Source organism: Halyomorpha halys, unplaced genomic scaffold (assembly GCF_000696795.3).
Source record: "Halyomorpha halys isolate HHAL.00 unplaced genomic scaffold, Hhal_1.1 Scaffold271.1, whole genome shotgun sequence".
Lineage (NCBI taxonomy): Eukaryota > Metazoa > Arthropoda > Insecta > Hemiptera > Pentatomidae > Halyomorpha > Halyomorpha halys.
In genome coordinates this window covers 72,001-87,469 of record NW_027107763.1, presented here as the reverse complement: position 1 = coordinate 87,469, position 15,469 = coordinate 72,001, and the positions used below count along the sequence as shown (strand labels likewise).

General features: G+C 32.6%; 1 protein-coding gene across 1 annotated transcript; it reads left to right on the top strand.

Moving 5' to 3' along the window:
• Positions 1-5,935: 5,935 nt before the first annotated feature.
• On the top strand, positions 5,936-14,139 carry LOC106680636 (UPF0547 protein C16orf87 homolog). The gene is made up of 3 exons (XM_014420498.3): positions 5,936-6,148; positions 7,809-7,997; positions 13,772-14,139. The coding sequence occupies exons 1-3, from the start codon at positions 6,065-6,067 to the stop codon at positions 13,985-13,987; spliced, it is 489 nt and encodes a 162-aa protein (XP_014275984.1). The 5' UTR covers positions 5,936-6,064; the 3' UTR covers positions 13,988-14,139.
• Positions 14,140-15,469: the final 1,330 nt, after the last annotated feature.

Below are 15,469 nucleotides of genomic sequence, written 5' to 3'. Positions count from 1 at the left end.
CTACAGCAAATTTACTTGTTGTATATATGTGTATACAGTTGTAAATATCAATAAATAAATTATTAAAAAAAAATATTTATAATAAGCATCTAAGAAAACGAATAAATAAACCGTGATATGTTAATAAATGTATACGACAGTGCGCAAACTTAAACTGATTATCATTTTCATTTTTAGGAACCACTGTAAAACAGATTTTCCCATTTTGGTATTAAGTATTTGTAATCACTATAGGAATTACTTGGAATTGTAGGGAGAAATAACAAGTATATACGAATTTAATTGATAATTGCAATTACTTTGGCTGAGCATGTAATTGCAATCGTACAGTAGTTCACCAAGTAATAATAATTCCAGTTACTTGTAATTGTATTATAATTAGTTGAAATTGCAGAGAAAAATAACAATTACATAAGAATGTGATTAGTAATTTACTCAACTTGTGACTAGTAATTTCACCAAGTAATTACAATTACAATCAGTTTGCTTGGATTCCTTGCATTCCAGTTATGAATAATATCGTTTAAGCTCTTTACTTGACATATTTGTGGAGTTATAAATACTTATTATGTATTTTGAAATGGAGCAAGTAAAATAAACAAATAAAAAATTCGAGACAACTTGTAACTCGTCCTAGGCAAGAATGCAAAATAATGCAGAATAGGAGCTTTCTTGTTGTCAAGAATCCATCTCTTAAGTGAATTTAGATTGTACTGAATAGAGACATGTAGTATTGAAAATGTACATTTTCGGTCTTAGAGTATCACTCGTGCAGTAAACATCACTCCTATGTCTCTTTCTCTTTTTAACTAGCAGCTAGCAAAAAATCTATATAAATCATTCGGTTAATCTTGGTGAAACATTGAGTGTTTCATTTTATGAAACATTGTGGCCCTAGACACTGTAATTATCAGAGTAAAATTACAAGAAAACATTGAATATTGAAGAAATCGGTTGGTAAGTACAAGAGTAGTGGGGATTAGTTTAACAGAAGGCTTGATCCGGGCTCTCGTAAGCAAACAATCTGGTACGTGTTTTTATTTTTATTGACCTCCTTCTAGTCCTTAAAATTCCATTCTTTTTTTTTTTTTATTTATTTATTAATCTTCAAGATGGTTATTTGTAAGATCTACAATCAAGCTATTTCGAGAGACGAAAAAATGAAAATTTCATGCATAACTTGGAGTTTATATCACAATAAATGCATAAAACTTGATAGCTCTCATCCAGATATTCATAAAAAATGGATGTGTTCTGACTGTGAATCAGGATCTGACATGTAGAAAGGAAATGAGCCTAGTACCATGATTAATCTCTTAAAAGGGCTTATCGAGGAAGTTAGAGAAATGAAGGCTAAGCTCCAGGGCATCAATGAGCTCAAAGATATAATGGACACTCTTCAGAAGCAGTCGGAGCTTTCTTTCGAAAATTTAGAAAGGCTGGAGAAGATTGAAGCCCTCCTGGACCAGCAGAAGAATAAAATCGAAGAATTGTCCTTAGAAAAAAACAATCTTAAAGCTAAAATATGTGGCCTTGAGCTTAGAATTAATCAGGCGGAACAGAATCGCCTAAATAATACTGTGGAGATTAGGGGAATTCCCGAGAAGCAGGGAGAGACCTAGTGAGAACGGTTCTCAGTATTTGTGCAAGCCTGGGCGTGAAGTTGTGTCCGGACTATCTGGACCACGCGGTTCGGCACAGGTCTAAACAGGAAGGACCGCCGGGCCCTATTATAGTGAGATTCGTCCGACAAACTATAAGAGATGAGCTGGTGCGGCAAAGAACAGCCAAAAGAGATTTATCCACTCACCACTTAGGTTGGGATGAAAACGACGCGCACCGCGTATATGTGAGCGAAGCAATGACGCCCGCCAACAAGCACCTTTACTAGTTAGCCATGCAGAAACAGAAAGTGGCGAAAATTAATTACGTCTGGTTCAGCGGAGGTAGGGTCAGGTGCAGGCAGTCCGATGGCTACCCAGCGGCCACCATAGGCAAGTCCAGGGACTCGGACGTCTTTAGTTAATTTCGGTATCCAAGTCACCACAATATTGTTATAATTTTCTTTTTTTGTATAGAACATATTTTATTTATATTTATTTTCATTTTTTTCAACACTTTAATAATAGCACATATACAATTTTCTCTATTTACATCTTTTTTATTTATCAATCATCATTGACTATTTTTTCCAAATTTCGATAACTCAAGCAACAATTTCCTTTCAATTTCTTATTTTTGTTACATCCTATATAATTGTAACAGTATATAAAATATTGTTATTCTCTATCCCTCAACCTTTATCCTTCTTCTTACTTTACCATTTACCACCTCACAGTTATGACTAATGTCCTCAGTTCCTGTCACTTTAATGCACAATCCCTTATTGCCCACTTCGATGAATTTAAACAGTACTTTCTCGACACTTTTTACCACATAATAGCTGTATCTGAAACACAGCTACACCATTTATTCCTTCCTCTCATGTTTCTATTCCCAATTACGCTTTCTTTCGCCATGACAGATCTGACCGCATCCTCCTTGGAGGCGGTGTTGGGTTGTATGTGCATGTTAGTCTTAAGGTCAAAATCCTACTTAGTTCCCCTTCTCCTATCATTCCTCATGCAGAATATATGTTTGTCGAAATTTCAACCATATCTTCCCCCTTGTTATTTGCCATAGTTTACCGACCTCCCCGAGTTCCACTCGAAAACACCTTCGAATCCTCTTTTGCCCAACTAGTTTCCACTTATTTCAATATTATAATTACTGGTGATTTTAACATCAACATGCTCTCTCAATCCACTGATAACTCTTTTCTTACTGATGTAATATTTTCCCTCAATCTATACTTCGTTCCTTTTTCTCCTACACATCACACACAATCCTCTGACACCTGGTTAGACCTTTTTATCTGTGACTTTCCTGTAAAAATCCTTTCCTCTTCCCAGTACTCCGTTCCCTTCCCCTCATCTCACAATCTGATCCAAATATCGTACGACCTACTAGTTAAATGCTTTACTCCTAAAATTATATCATACCGTAATATGTACCTCCTTTCCTATGAATCCCTTCAACCTAACCTTGATTCCGTCCCGTGGGACATTATATACTCCTATGATTCCATCGACCCTATGGTATCCACCCTCACATCATATTTGCAATCTATATTAGACAACCATGCTCCTCTCAAAACCAGAACCTTACACCATCCAACTGCACCTTGGCTTACTTCGGAAATAAATGCAATGATAAAACAAAGAGAAGCAGCTAGACGCAAATTTCGTCGTACCCACCTGTCTGCAGATTATACACATTTTAAACTACTCCGTAATGCAACCCAATTAGCAGTTCGACGTGTTAAATCCCTTTACATTCATCACGCTCTCTCTAATGCTCCCGATCTCCAATCCAAGTGAAATATACTACAAAGTTTCCCTCTACCAGAATCCAATAACCTTAGCTCTCTTCCAATAACACCTGATGATCTCAACAATCATTTCACATACTATTCTACTGATTTGTCAATCTTTCCTGAAATTCCAAATAACACCTTCAATCCTGAAAACTTCTTTTTTTCCCACATATCTTAAGAAGAATTATTAGCCACTATTCTAAAATCTCCTACTAACGATCATGGACCGGACAACATTCCTGTTAAGTTGATTAAATCCTGTCTCCCAGTCCTTATTCCCATACTTCATCATATATATTAATTTTTCCTCAAAAAATGCCACATTTCCTCCTCGTTGGAAAACCGCTTTAGCTCGGCCATTAAATAGAATCTCAAATCCTTCTTTACCTAATGACTTCCGCCCGATTTCTATCCTCTTTAATCTTTCTAAACCGTTAGAACGCCTTGTTCAAAATCAACTCTCAAACTTCCTAGAAGAACGTTCCCTCATCAATCCTCTCCAATCCGGCTTTCGACCTGGCTATTCAACACAATCCGCTCTCCTTAAAACAACCCACGACCACCAAACTGCCATAGAACACCAAAACCTAAACCTCCTTGATTTCTCCAAAGCATTTGACACGGTTGAGGACAACATCCTTCTTAACAAACTACGAAATCTTCCTCTATCCAAAAGTGCTTTGCGCTGGTTTCAATCCTTCCTTTCCGATTGCTCCCAGTACGTAGTGGTTCCAGATAAACCACCATCATTAACTCGACCCCTTACCTGTTGTGTGTGTGTTCCCCCACCCTTTCCGCCATCTACATCAATGACCTTCCCCTCCTTATCCAACATTCTCGATACCATTTGTACGCTGATGATTTCCAAATTTACCTTTCCCTCCCACCTTCTGACCTATTGGCTGCCACGGAGAAGCTTCAAGAAGACTTGAATCGAATTAGTCACTGGGCACAAGAAAACAAGCTTAAGTTGAATGCAGAGAAGACTAAGGCAATCTTTATAGGATCCAATCCTCTCCAGAAAACTATTACTCATATTCCAACCTTATTCCTCAACAACAATCCAATACAATTCCATCCATATGTTAAAAACCTTGGTGTCACTATAGACCAACCTCTCTCCTTCTCTCGGGAAAACACGTCTCTGATATTTCCCGTCGTACCTTCTCCACCCTAACGTTTAAATTATCTTCGTCACCTACTTCCTTTTGAAACCCGTAGGATCGTGGTTACTTCCTTAATATTCCCCCAATTTAATTATTGCTGTGTGGTTTACGAGGGTGTCTCTGGGGATCTCGAAGCAACATTAAAATGGTTAATTAATTGATTTGTACGATTCACCTTTGGGGTTCTCAGGGACACCTTTGTCACCCGATTTTATGAAGAATTGAAGTGACTTTACCCCTCCTCCCGTCGTAAATATTTTCTTGCTTCCTTCCTCTACCAAGTTATCCAATCTCGCCGTCTATCCTATATCTCTGATATCCTTCGATTTAAATCCTGAGTGGAGTCCCGCAATACCCGCTCTTATATGTAACTGCCCATCGAACCGCAGCCTTTCTTATATCTTTCCTCATTCATTCCTCATCCCTATGGAATTCTATTCCCTCCTTCATTCGTAGTTCTAATACCCTCCCAACCTTCAAATCTCGTATCTTCGACCACCTTCTGTCCACCCAATTCAGGAAGAATAACAATTGAATGTTTCAAACTAAGTTTATATATTTTCTGTACTTAATGTTTCAGAATTTAGTTTATTCTTATAAATATGTATATTAGCAGAAACTGTACCTTTCCATTTATTATTTTTAGTTTAATTACATTTGATTTTTATCATTTTTGTTTTATATTATTTATTATCAGAAGTGTTTCTCATCTTATGTTTTATGATATGACATATGGTTTTACTTTTTTTGTTCTATTCTTATTTTATATATTCTGTTAATTTTGTTGTTCATTTTAATCTTTTCAAATTCATTATTTTATTATGTTTTATGACGTTTTATAATTTCATTCTTATTTTGTATTTCACTCTAAGGCTCTAAAGCCTAATTCTGACGCCTGTATGTTTTTCTAAAGGGATCAATCGCAGAATAAATAAAGATTATTATTATTATTTCAATAGAAAATGTTATATTTATATCCTCGAACAGGATTTTCATTTAAGTAAACGTATTTTGTTTTAAACGACCTGAAAAAAAAGGACATGTCAAGTTTAGTATAAATGATTCAGAACTTTGTAACAGAAAATTGTGCTGTTTAGGCCTAAGACTGATCTAATAAGGGAAAACTAATAAGGAACTACATGATAAAATTTTCCTCAACACCGTGTTTTCGATTGATGTAGGTTATTCATTGCCATATACGGAGAATTTTTCGAGAAACGCATTAAAATCTGTTTTAAAAAAATAGCAACACGTTTAATTAAACGATTTGTTTGCAAGAAGAAAATTCGTTGAATCGATTCAAGCGAAACTCTACCTCGATGACAAGTAGCTGCTTATCTTTATTGCAACCATGTTGAACCCCCCCACTCTCGTTGTAGTTCAGAAGTTTGAGTTACTGTTTGTGTTTAATAAAATCTTTTTTCATTGATTTTGTCAAAGCTATTTGGATCTGAATTTATTTTCATTTTTGAAAGGTGTTTATATGATCAATTACATGCCGTCGTTTTGTTTAATGGGGAAAAACAGCAAAACTATAACCAAACTGTGCCCTTTGTGTGAAATACAGGTATTAGTTTACCTATTAGTCAATTCTTTGAAACTTCTTCTTATTTTGCTTCCTTATTTTTTATAGTGTTAACACAAAATTAACCAATTGATATCTAATATTTAGAAATAGTAATATTTGATCTAAATTTGAAACTTACTAACCATATTGACTATCAGTTTTAGTGAAGCTGTCAGAGTTTATACATAATGTTGTTTTCTTTATTTTATTTTTTATAGAATGATGCAAACAATTACAATGTGATGAAGTAATTTAATTGGTGTATTTTAATTCATATTAAGCCTTTAACCCTGTAAACCTTGCTTAAATGCAAAAGGAACTATTAATTTTATTATTTGTCTATTAAATATGTGTGTATGTATGTATATTATGCCATGACTTGGATACTTGACCATTTTTAACATAGCTTAGTTAAATTTTTGGTGTATATTTTTCTTAATAGCTTCACAGTATATTTCATCTATGTTTACCGCCTATTCTTTGATCTGTGTGTGATGAAGGCAGATTCTAGTTTTTAGTTTTATTAGATATCTATAAGTTCAGACCGTTATTATGCTTGTTGATGTAGAAATGGGTTAGATAGCTCATTGGTAGTATGTATGTACTATTGATCTAATACAAATTTAATGCATTTCATACTAATAAAGTTATTAAATACGTTTAATTTATACATTTCTTATGAGTTATTGCAGAGATTGCGGACAAATGTGTAGCATAAGCAGAATAGTAGATCAATAGTAAATATTAAAATATATTGCATATCTACCTAGTAAATTATTCAGGAATCAGTTAAAGAAACAAAAAATTAAACCAGCTGTGATATGTACAAATTGTGTAGTCAGTAGTTTTATGACATGTCCATATATTAGAACTTGAGAAACAATTAACAACTAGAATTTGAAACAGCATCAGAAATTTCTTGAAAAAACAACATAGGTTTAGAACATTACCCATGAAAATTCATTAGCAACATAATAACATTGAAAACGAAAATGAATCAACTTAAAATTTGGATTGTGATAAAAGAAAGAAATTTTGATTAAAATAATATTTCATAAAAATATAGATGGTATAATTGGTTTATTTTTTAATTTCTTTATTTTTAAGCTCAATTTTCTACCCTTCAGTTTTTAAATATTGCACTTAAGAAGTTTCTATAGAACATTTCATAGGTATATTCACCTGGTTATCGTTTCCTTTTGCTTCTTTAGGTTTAGAATAAAAGTTAGTTGTAACATGAAACAGTCATTTGGTTGAAGATGTCATTACTTATTTATCATCCTGTTGACCACATGATATATTGTTTTGTTTTATAATCTTGCACCTGTTTCGTAGTTTGTGAATTTTATTATCATGTATTGATAGAGATGGGTCATAGTTTCAAAGTGCTTACAAATATAGATATATAGAGGTATTAGATATAGATATCCATAAAATATGGTGATATAAGCTATAAAAATAGTTATTTGGGTTCACCTCCCTCTTTCCATAATTAGAAACTGCTTAAAGGGTCTCTTGTAATACCCAATGAGGGTCTATTACTGCTTAAGGTTCTAAAACTTTGTCTAAGAGCAGAGGGTGAATATAGGTTTATATTTTTGTTAGCACTTATAATTATTTTATAAATTTTAATTATGTCATCTTCCAATTTTTTTTTTAGGTAGCTGTTGCCTGCAAAAGCTGCCCAGGCTGTAAACATTCATTTCACAATTCTAAACGATTGTCTTTAGCTCAAGCTTTACATTACACTGATGCATTTGCACTTGTGAGCAGAAGGAGAACAGAAAGAGTTAAAAGAGAAAAACCTAATTACTATGATTCTTCAGAATTTGAAAAAAAAGTATCCAAAGTAAGTTTCCTGTGTTATTTTGTGTTTTTCTGGATGGAATTAAATTTTGGTACTGATTAGTTTTTATCTTCTCATGCTTTTTTTACATAAGTCTGTAGCTCTTAAAAGTAATCAACAAGTGATTTCTGTGCTTGCTGTTCTTCTATAAGTCCTGATGAAGCCCTGCAATGTGGGGGGTAACGTTGGCTCGTATTAAATAGTTTTATGACTATTTGAGTATTTTCTTAGACAACACCCAGAGCATCTTTCTTTTATTATTACACATGGGCAATCATCGATCTTCCAGTAATCAACAGTTAGTATGATGTGTATTATCTGATATTTTCCGTTAATCTCCTATTATGTTGAGTTATAGTTTAAATTTTCACCACTTTTGTTCTTTATTTCTCTTTAGATATAGTATCTCCCAAAAGTTTTTGCTATTTTGTTGTTCTTCAATATTTTACTAATTAAAATTTTAATTAAGGCACTAAATTATATTAAATATAAATATTAGCAAATAGCATGAAATTATAAATTTCAAATTTTAATTTAATTGATGATTGAAATTAATAATTAGTTGTCATGGGTCTTTGCTTTTATATTCATCAACCAAAGTTAGGAATCCATTTAACAAATTAAGCTTTAGCTCCTATACACAATGTCAGAGAGAATTGACTTGATTAGTTATATATATAACCTTTTCTGTTTAAACTCTTGCAATCATGCCTAGAAGTCATGGAAAATACAGCGATTGATGATGTGTTGTATTTATGTGTGAAAAAGGCTCAAAATTGTTTGAAATTAGTGAAACTATCGGGATATACCATATTAAACAGTATGATATATCATTAAATGGTACAAAAATTATGAAAGAATTGCAGATAAAATAGAATCGGGTGAGTCAAAAATCATGTATGGACGACAAGGGCAAATGTCCGAAAAAAAATTCCTTGCCAATCTTGTAAGTTCAATACCTGAAAGGCATAAATGCTGTTTAAAAAAGTCAAGGCTTTACCATAAAACATTACAATATACCTTATTAAATATGTATATATTAAAGTTTACTTAGTATGTAATAATGAGCAAATGCATTATTTTTTTTATTAATAGTAAAAACGTTTGTGACCTAGATTTATAAATATATATATTTATATACTAGTCTGTAATAATAACTGGTAACTAATAGTCTTATTTGTTATTTATTGATTATTTCAATGTACATCCCTTCTTCTTCAACCGACTCATATACCTTATGGTGTTCAGGGCAGCCTTGATCCATTTCTTAAAACCTTATCTATCTGTTGCCAACTTATTGACTTGGTTAACACCTATGTTCATTGCCGTATCTGATATGAGATCCTCCTACTTATTCCTTGGTCGCCTGCATTGTTGTTTTCCCTTAATCTTTGCTTCCCATATAAGTTTTGGAAATCTATTGATAGACATTCTTTGTACATGGCCAAACCAGGTTAATTCTTCTTTATTTAGATTTTCTGTCAGCGGTTCCTGTCCTGCCTCTTCTCTTATTCTTTTATCTCTCATTCGATTGAATCTAGTTTAACTATGAGCTTTCCTCAGAAATTTCATTTCTATAGCTTGTATATGGCTTTCAAATTTTTTAATTCATATCAACTTTCAGCTTCATAGGTTAGGGTAGGTATAAATATTTGCTTATACATAATCTTTGTTTCCAACTTCCACTTCCCTTCTGTCAATTATTACATTATGGAGTTAGTGGTACACATTTCGTACTTTCCCTATACGCTGGTTTATCTAGGAATCTGGTCTTCCATCATTAGTAATTTTGACTCCTAGATATTGGTACACATCAACCCTGTTCCAGATTCAAGCTTTTACAAATAGCAGTTCCTTAGTACTTAGATTTTATTTTATATTTTATTGTGTTGATAGTCATTCTTTTCCTGCTCAGAGTTTCATCCCATGCTTGTAGTACTTCTTGAACGGCTCCCCTGCTTTATGCAATTATGAAAATGTCATCAGCATATACTAAATTCTAAATTTAAACGGGATGTATTTACCTATTTAAAAAGAGGCACAATGGTAAACAATTCAAGATAATAATGGGAACCATAACAGGCAACGAATGATGCATGAATATCATTTTGCTGACTGCTGCAACTCTACATAAGGCTAGTTTGATTGAAATAAGAATTTCCTTCATTTTGTATGAACTTCATATCATAACTCCTGTAAACCTAGTATTCATTTTTTGGCAATGAGTGATTTTGGAAAATATTGTACAAACTGTTATTTCTTCCTCTTCCATTTCTTATAAATTCATCCTTGAATTACTATCTAGGAGTGATACGATATTCTCATAATACAGGGCCCTCATAAGACAGTGCTCTTTGAGCCATCTTTCTACAACTGCTGAAGTCAATAATTTAGATTTTGAACATCATTTCTAACTCATAAAACACTTAAAAATCAGAACTACTACAGAACTTGGGGTAGTTTTGAGTAAATCTTTGCTCCATTACGATATCGTCTACTTTCTCTCTTGTCTTATGCAAGGGTCTGCGAAGCTCTTGATTACAGAAATAACTCTGCATCAACTTCAACCTTGTCTGTACATCTCAGATGTGGCAGTCCTCTTTTCCTATTTCCTTCCACATTCCTAAGCAATAATTTCTTAATGGGTGAGTTACCATTAATTCTTACGACATGTCCAGCCTACCATAGTCTTGAGAGACCTATATGTTTTACCACTTCTGATTCCTAGTAGATTTAGTGCAACTCTGTATTGTGCATTTACAGGGCCATAATTTTTTTTTTCTCAAATATTAAAATTTTTGATATAAAACAGCATTTATACAGGATAAGGGCCATGAAAGATTTTTGTGTTTCTTGATAGCAGATGGCTTCTCAGTATTTTTGTCAGAACAAAATAACACCTATTTGCCTATGTACTTCTGGGCTGGGCTAGTTGTCTTGCTGGCTCTACCCTAGATTATTATTATTATTGGCACGACAGACCATGGTGGTCCAAGGCCTAGCGCGATGTACTTAGGAAATACATCGCACATTTCGTGATGTGGTTTTCATAGGGTAGGTTCGTCACTCCCATGCGAAAACCACTTTTTGTGAGTGCCACCCATTGGTTAACGGGCCTCACAAATGCCCGGGGGAGGCTGCGAGTGAGTATTGTATAATCAGGTGCGTTACCACGCTGCCACCTTCACCCCCGGCTCTACCCTGGATACATGAAAGTATTTACACTTTCAAATGTGTTACCTCAAAATGTAAGAGTGGGTGGTGGTGACCATTAAGGTTTGGAAAGCATATATTTGGTCTATGCCTAGTTAATTCGCAACCCATTTTCTGTCCTGCTGCCTCTATTGCTAAAAAGACCCTTTCTGATGTTATATGGGATGGTGTTGTATTCCCATGTTCTTTCAAACAGGGTCAAATAAGCAAAAATTTGATCTGTGGTTGATTTCCCCTCATAAAACCATATCAGTAGATTCCTAGTCTTTCTACGTAAGGAAGTAGCATTTTATATGTGATATTAGATAGTACCTTATATGCGCAGTTCAGGAGAGTTACACCATGATAATTATTGCAATTTGTTTGATCTCCCATTTTATGGGGGAAACGATAATGTCTGTGTACCATTCCTAATATTTATTCTTTCCATTTGAACCCCTCAGCATTACTTATTCTGGCTTGAATCCATGCTAAAACTACATAGTGATCGCTGTCATAATTAGCTCCTCTGTAAGTTCTTTCTGCCATGAGACTAGATCTTTGTCTCATATTAACAAGAATATGATCAATTATGGTGCTAGTATTGTTATCTGGTGTAACCTGTGTGGCTTTGTAAGTGTTTTTACGGTCAAACATAGTGCTGCCTACCACCATATCCTGTGATGTGCAAAATCTCCTGCGTTGTCCCATTGTCATTAGATTCTGGGTACTAACTGTGCCTTCCTACCATATGCGTACAATAGGGTCCTCTTCCAACCTGGTATTAAGGTAGCTCAGTACTATCTTCACTTCATAGCATTCAGCAAGCCCCCTTTCTAATTCATGATAGAAGTCATTCTTTGTCTGCTTATCTGTCACCTCTGCCTAGATGTGGACTAAAACCATAGAATAGCATTTAAATCTTCCCCTAATTCTCAACATGTATAACCAATGGTTAACATCTTTGAAATTCAATGGCACCCACTCTCTAAAAACAATCCAAGAATATGCTGATTCTGGTGGCAGCTATAGTATATTGTATGACTTCTCTTCTCTATGATTCCATTGTATCTCCTAATCATCTTATCTCTGATAGTGTAGGGATGTCCATCTTATTTTTGGGAAGTTGATCCAGAAGTAATTTTAATACTTAAACCCTTTATGAAGAGCAAACATTCCATATTGCCAACTTAAATAATAATTACTGGCCCCTTTAAATAATAATTACTTCCCCACCCGCCCTCTTACCTCATTTGCAAAGCTTGACTTATCTTTAAAACATATACTTATAACAAGTGGAGTAGTATTTGAATAAAATTTATTTAAATTGGAGTAATTTTGGCGCAATGATAAAACTTTAAATGTTTTATGGGACAAATCAATCTAAATCTTTCTGTTTATTTTATTTTCAATATTCATGGGGTTACTAAAGAGAAATATATAACAATGAAATTTTTATTTTATACTGAAAACGCAAGTCATGTTTCAATGTTTGTTGAAATATTAGACTAAAAAAGTAGCAAAAAATAAATTCAAAAATGGTGGAAGATTGGTGATTGACCGTGTGTATTAATGAATGGAATATGGTCCGGGTGCGGTCAAATAAAATTCAAATAGTAAATGGGTGTACTATTTTTATTTGAGACGTTTCGCCCCACGTTGCAGGGCTTCGTCAGGGCTAAAAAAGATACAAACACATGACATAGTTACAAAGAAAAAACATAGTGGAAAATAACAGGGGTATACAGTGAAACGTAAAATTCAATAAGAAAAATTAAAGGTTATAAACAATAAATGAAAACGGTAATAGTAACAGAAAGATAAGAGATAAAATAAAGAGATTTAAGAGATTAAATAATAAATTTAATATTTCTTCTCTTATTTTATCTCTTATCTTTCTGTTACTATTACAGTTTTAATTTATTGTTTATAACCTTTAATTTTTCTTATTAAATTTTACGTTTCACTGTATACCCCTGTTATTTTCCACTATGTTTTTTCTTTGTAACTATGTCAAGTGTTTATATCTTTTTTAGCCCTAACGAAACCCTGCAACGTGGGGCGAAATGTTGGCTCAAATAAAAATAGTACACCCATTTACTATTTGAGTTTTATTTGACCACACCCGGACCATATTCCATTCATAAATTAAAAAATGAGTACCAAAACATTTTACCTTCTGATGTTTTATCCCAATCAAGCTGTAGAACTAAACATTGTTTACTTCTAATTTCATTGTATTCCATAGAAAATGTCTTTGTGAAGTGGCTGTCCAAATTATGCATTGTCCTAATATAGTTGAGTTGTCTGTATTTGCCTTTATCACCTGGATTTTCTGGGATAATCTTATCTTAGTTATTTTATTTTGTCAGTTTATTGAGCCTCAGTTGCCATATTAATAATTTATGCCTTGATCAATAGTTCTTGGGCAGCATCTGTATAAAACTAAGAAAAACCTGCTTTGAGAACAGATCGATCTCATAATTTTTTTAAGAAATATTTATTTTTTAAACTTATCTGGGTAATATTGGTGAACCTTATTTACATTTTTAATTAGTAAAACCTATGTTGTTTTTTTTCATCAGAAAAGACATGAAAGAAATTCAATAGATCATCGAGAAGACCATTGTCGCCCACAACTTCAAACATTTAAGAAGAAAAGAAAGAAGAAAATCATGAAGTCTATGAAAGAAGAGGATGAAGAAATAGCAATTACATTAACTAATGACAAAATGAAGCAGTGTTCTATTATTCTTGCTGAATTGAATAGAAAAATGTATACAACTACCTGGAGGAGATAGATGTCCTGTTTAGAGATTTACAGTTCCATTATTTTTTTATATTCCGTAGTATCCATCACACTTATTATATTTAGCAATAATTTTTGTTGTATATTAGTGTAATATATTAAACCTAATATATATTTTATATACTTAAATAACTACCTGCAGTTCAGTCAAATATTTTTATCTATGGGTTTTATTTAAGCCATTTTTAATGCAGTGTCATATATTGACATTTTTACCAATGTATTATCAATGGACAGTAAAAGTAAGCTTTTTTTATTATGAATTAAATAATTACCATGTGATATAATGGTTCATTAGTTTTTATGGAGTTATCAAAAGTGTTAGTTGTAACTATTTTGAGATGAAGACTATGGTTTTTAAATCATATCGAAATGAATTTGACTTGGACTCTTGTTTATTCTAAATCATTGGCTTTACAGTACAGTCTTGTACTTCAATATTTGTTAATCTGTTGTGTTTGGTGACATTTTTGAGACGTCTGGAGGGGATTAATTTGACAGGTCATAGTGGGTAAAGCTAAAGGGAGGGTTTTTTCCTGTCACAATATGTTTATCAATTACTATTAAACATGGATATTGTTTTTAACAAAAAAAGTAATAATTAAAAAAATAATTAACTTTGAATTATTTCAAATTTAATTCCTTATTTAGTTTAAATTGGACCTTCACTAGTCCTTAATGTTTGATAATCTGAAAACTTTTTGGACCTATATTTGTTGGATTATTAAGATATGGTTACTAGTTTTTATGACCAATTAATTTTGTTTTTTAAATGGTATATTAATTTTTTTCCTTTCAATGTGTTAATTGTTTCTCTACACTGATTATTTGCAAATAAAAATATTGATAAATTCATTTGAGGGAAAAATGTAGTAATTAATTCTGTTAATAATTTTTACATGTAAACATATTCTTTCTAATTCTATCTAGAATAGAACATTGTATTTCATGTAATCTCTTGCAGCTGAATGGTTAAGTGATAGAACTGCATTAGATGTTAATATTGATTTAGTGTAGTATGAAAGTTTACTTTTATGTATTATAACTTCTATCAAACCATTCCTATTCCCAGCAACCCCTATTCTGTCTTCATTTCTCAAGGTGATGCCAAGAACACTTATTTCGAATATATGATCCTGATTAATTTGTGCTGTAATGATTATGAATTTATATTATATTCAAAGTATACATAATAGTCAAAAGAATTGTGAATATTTTGTTTTATAACAATTTTTATTTTTATTATTATTAGTTTTGTTTATTGAGAGAATTTCTTATTTTAAGATTATGTATTGTCAGATTTTACGTTTTTACTGTTTAAAAGAATTTACTTGTTATATTTTGTTAACTAATGATAAAATTTTAATTAAAAGATTTTTTTTTATCCTTATACTGGACAATTTTACTTATAATTATTGTTTTTTAAATTGTTAGCACTCCTACTCAATATGCAGTAGAACACCATATATATATA

What these genes read in the sequence shown, in the direction of transcription:
- LOC106680636 (XM_014420498.3), top strand. Translation starts at nt 6,065, where the DNA reads ATGATCAATTACATGCCGTCGTTTTGTTTAATGGGGAAAAACAGCAAA. An exon ending in GCCCTTTGTGTGAAATACAG is followed by an intron (nt 6,149 to 7,808) that starts GTATTAGTTTAC and finishes TTTTTTTTTTAG; the next exon opens with GTAGCTGTTGCCTGCAAAAG. An exon ending in TTGAAAAAAAAGTATCCAAA is followed by an intron (nt 7,998 to 13,771) that starts GTAAGTTTCCTG and finishes TTTTTTCATCAG; the next exon opens with AAAAGACATGAAAGAAATTC.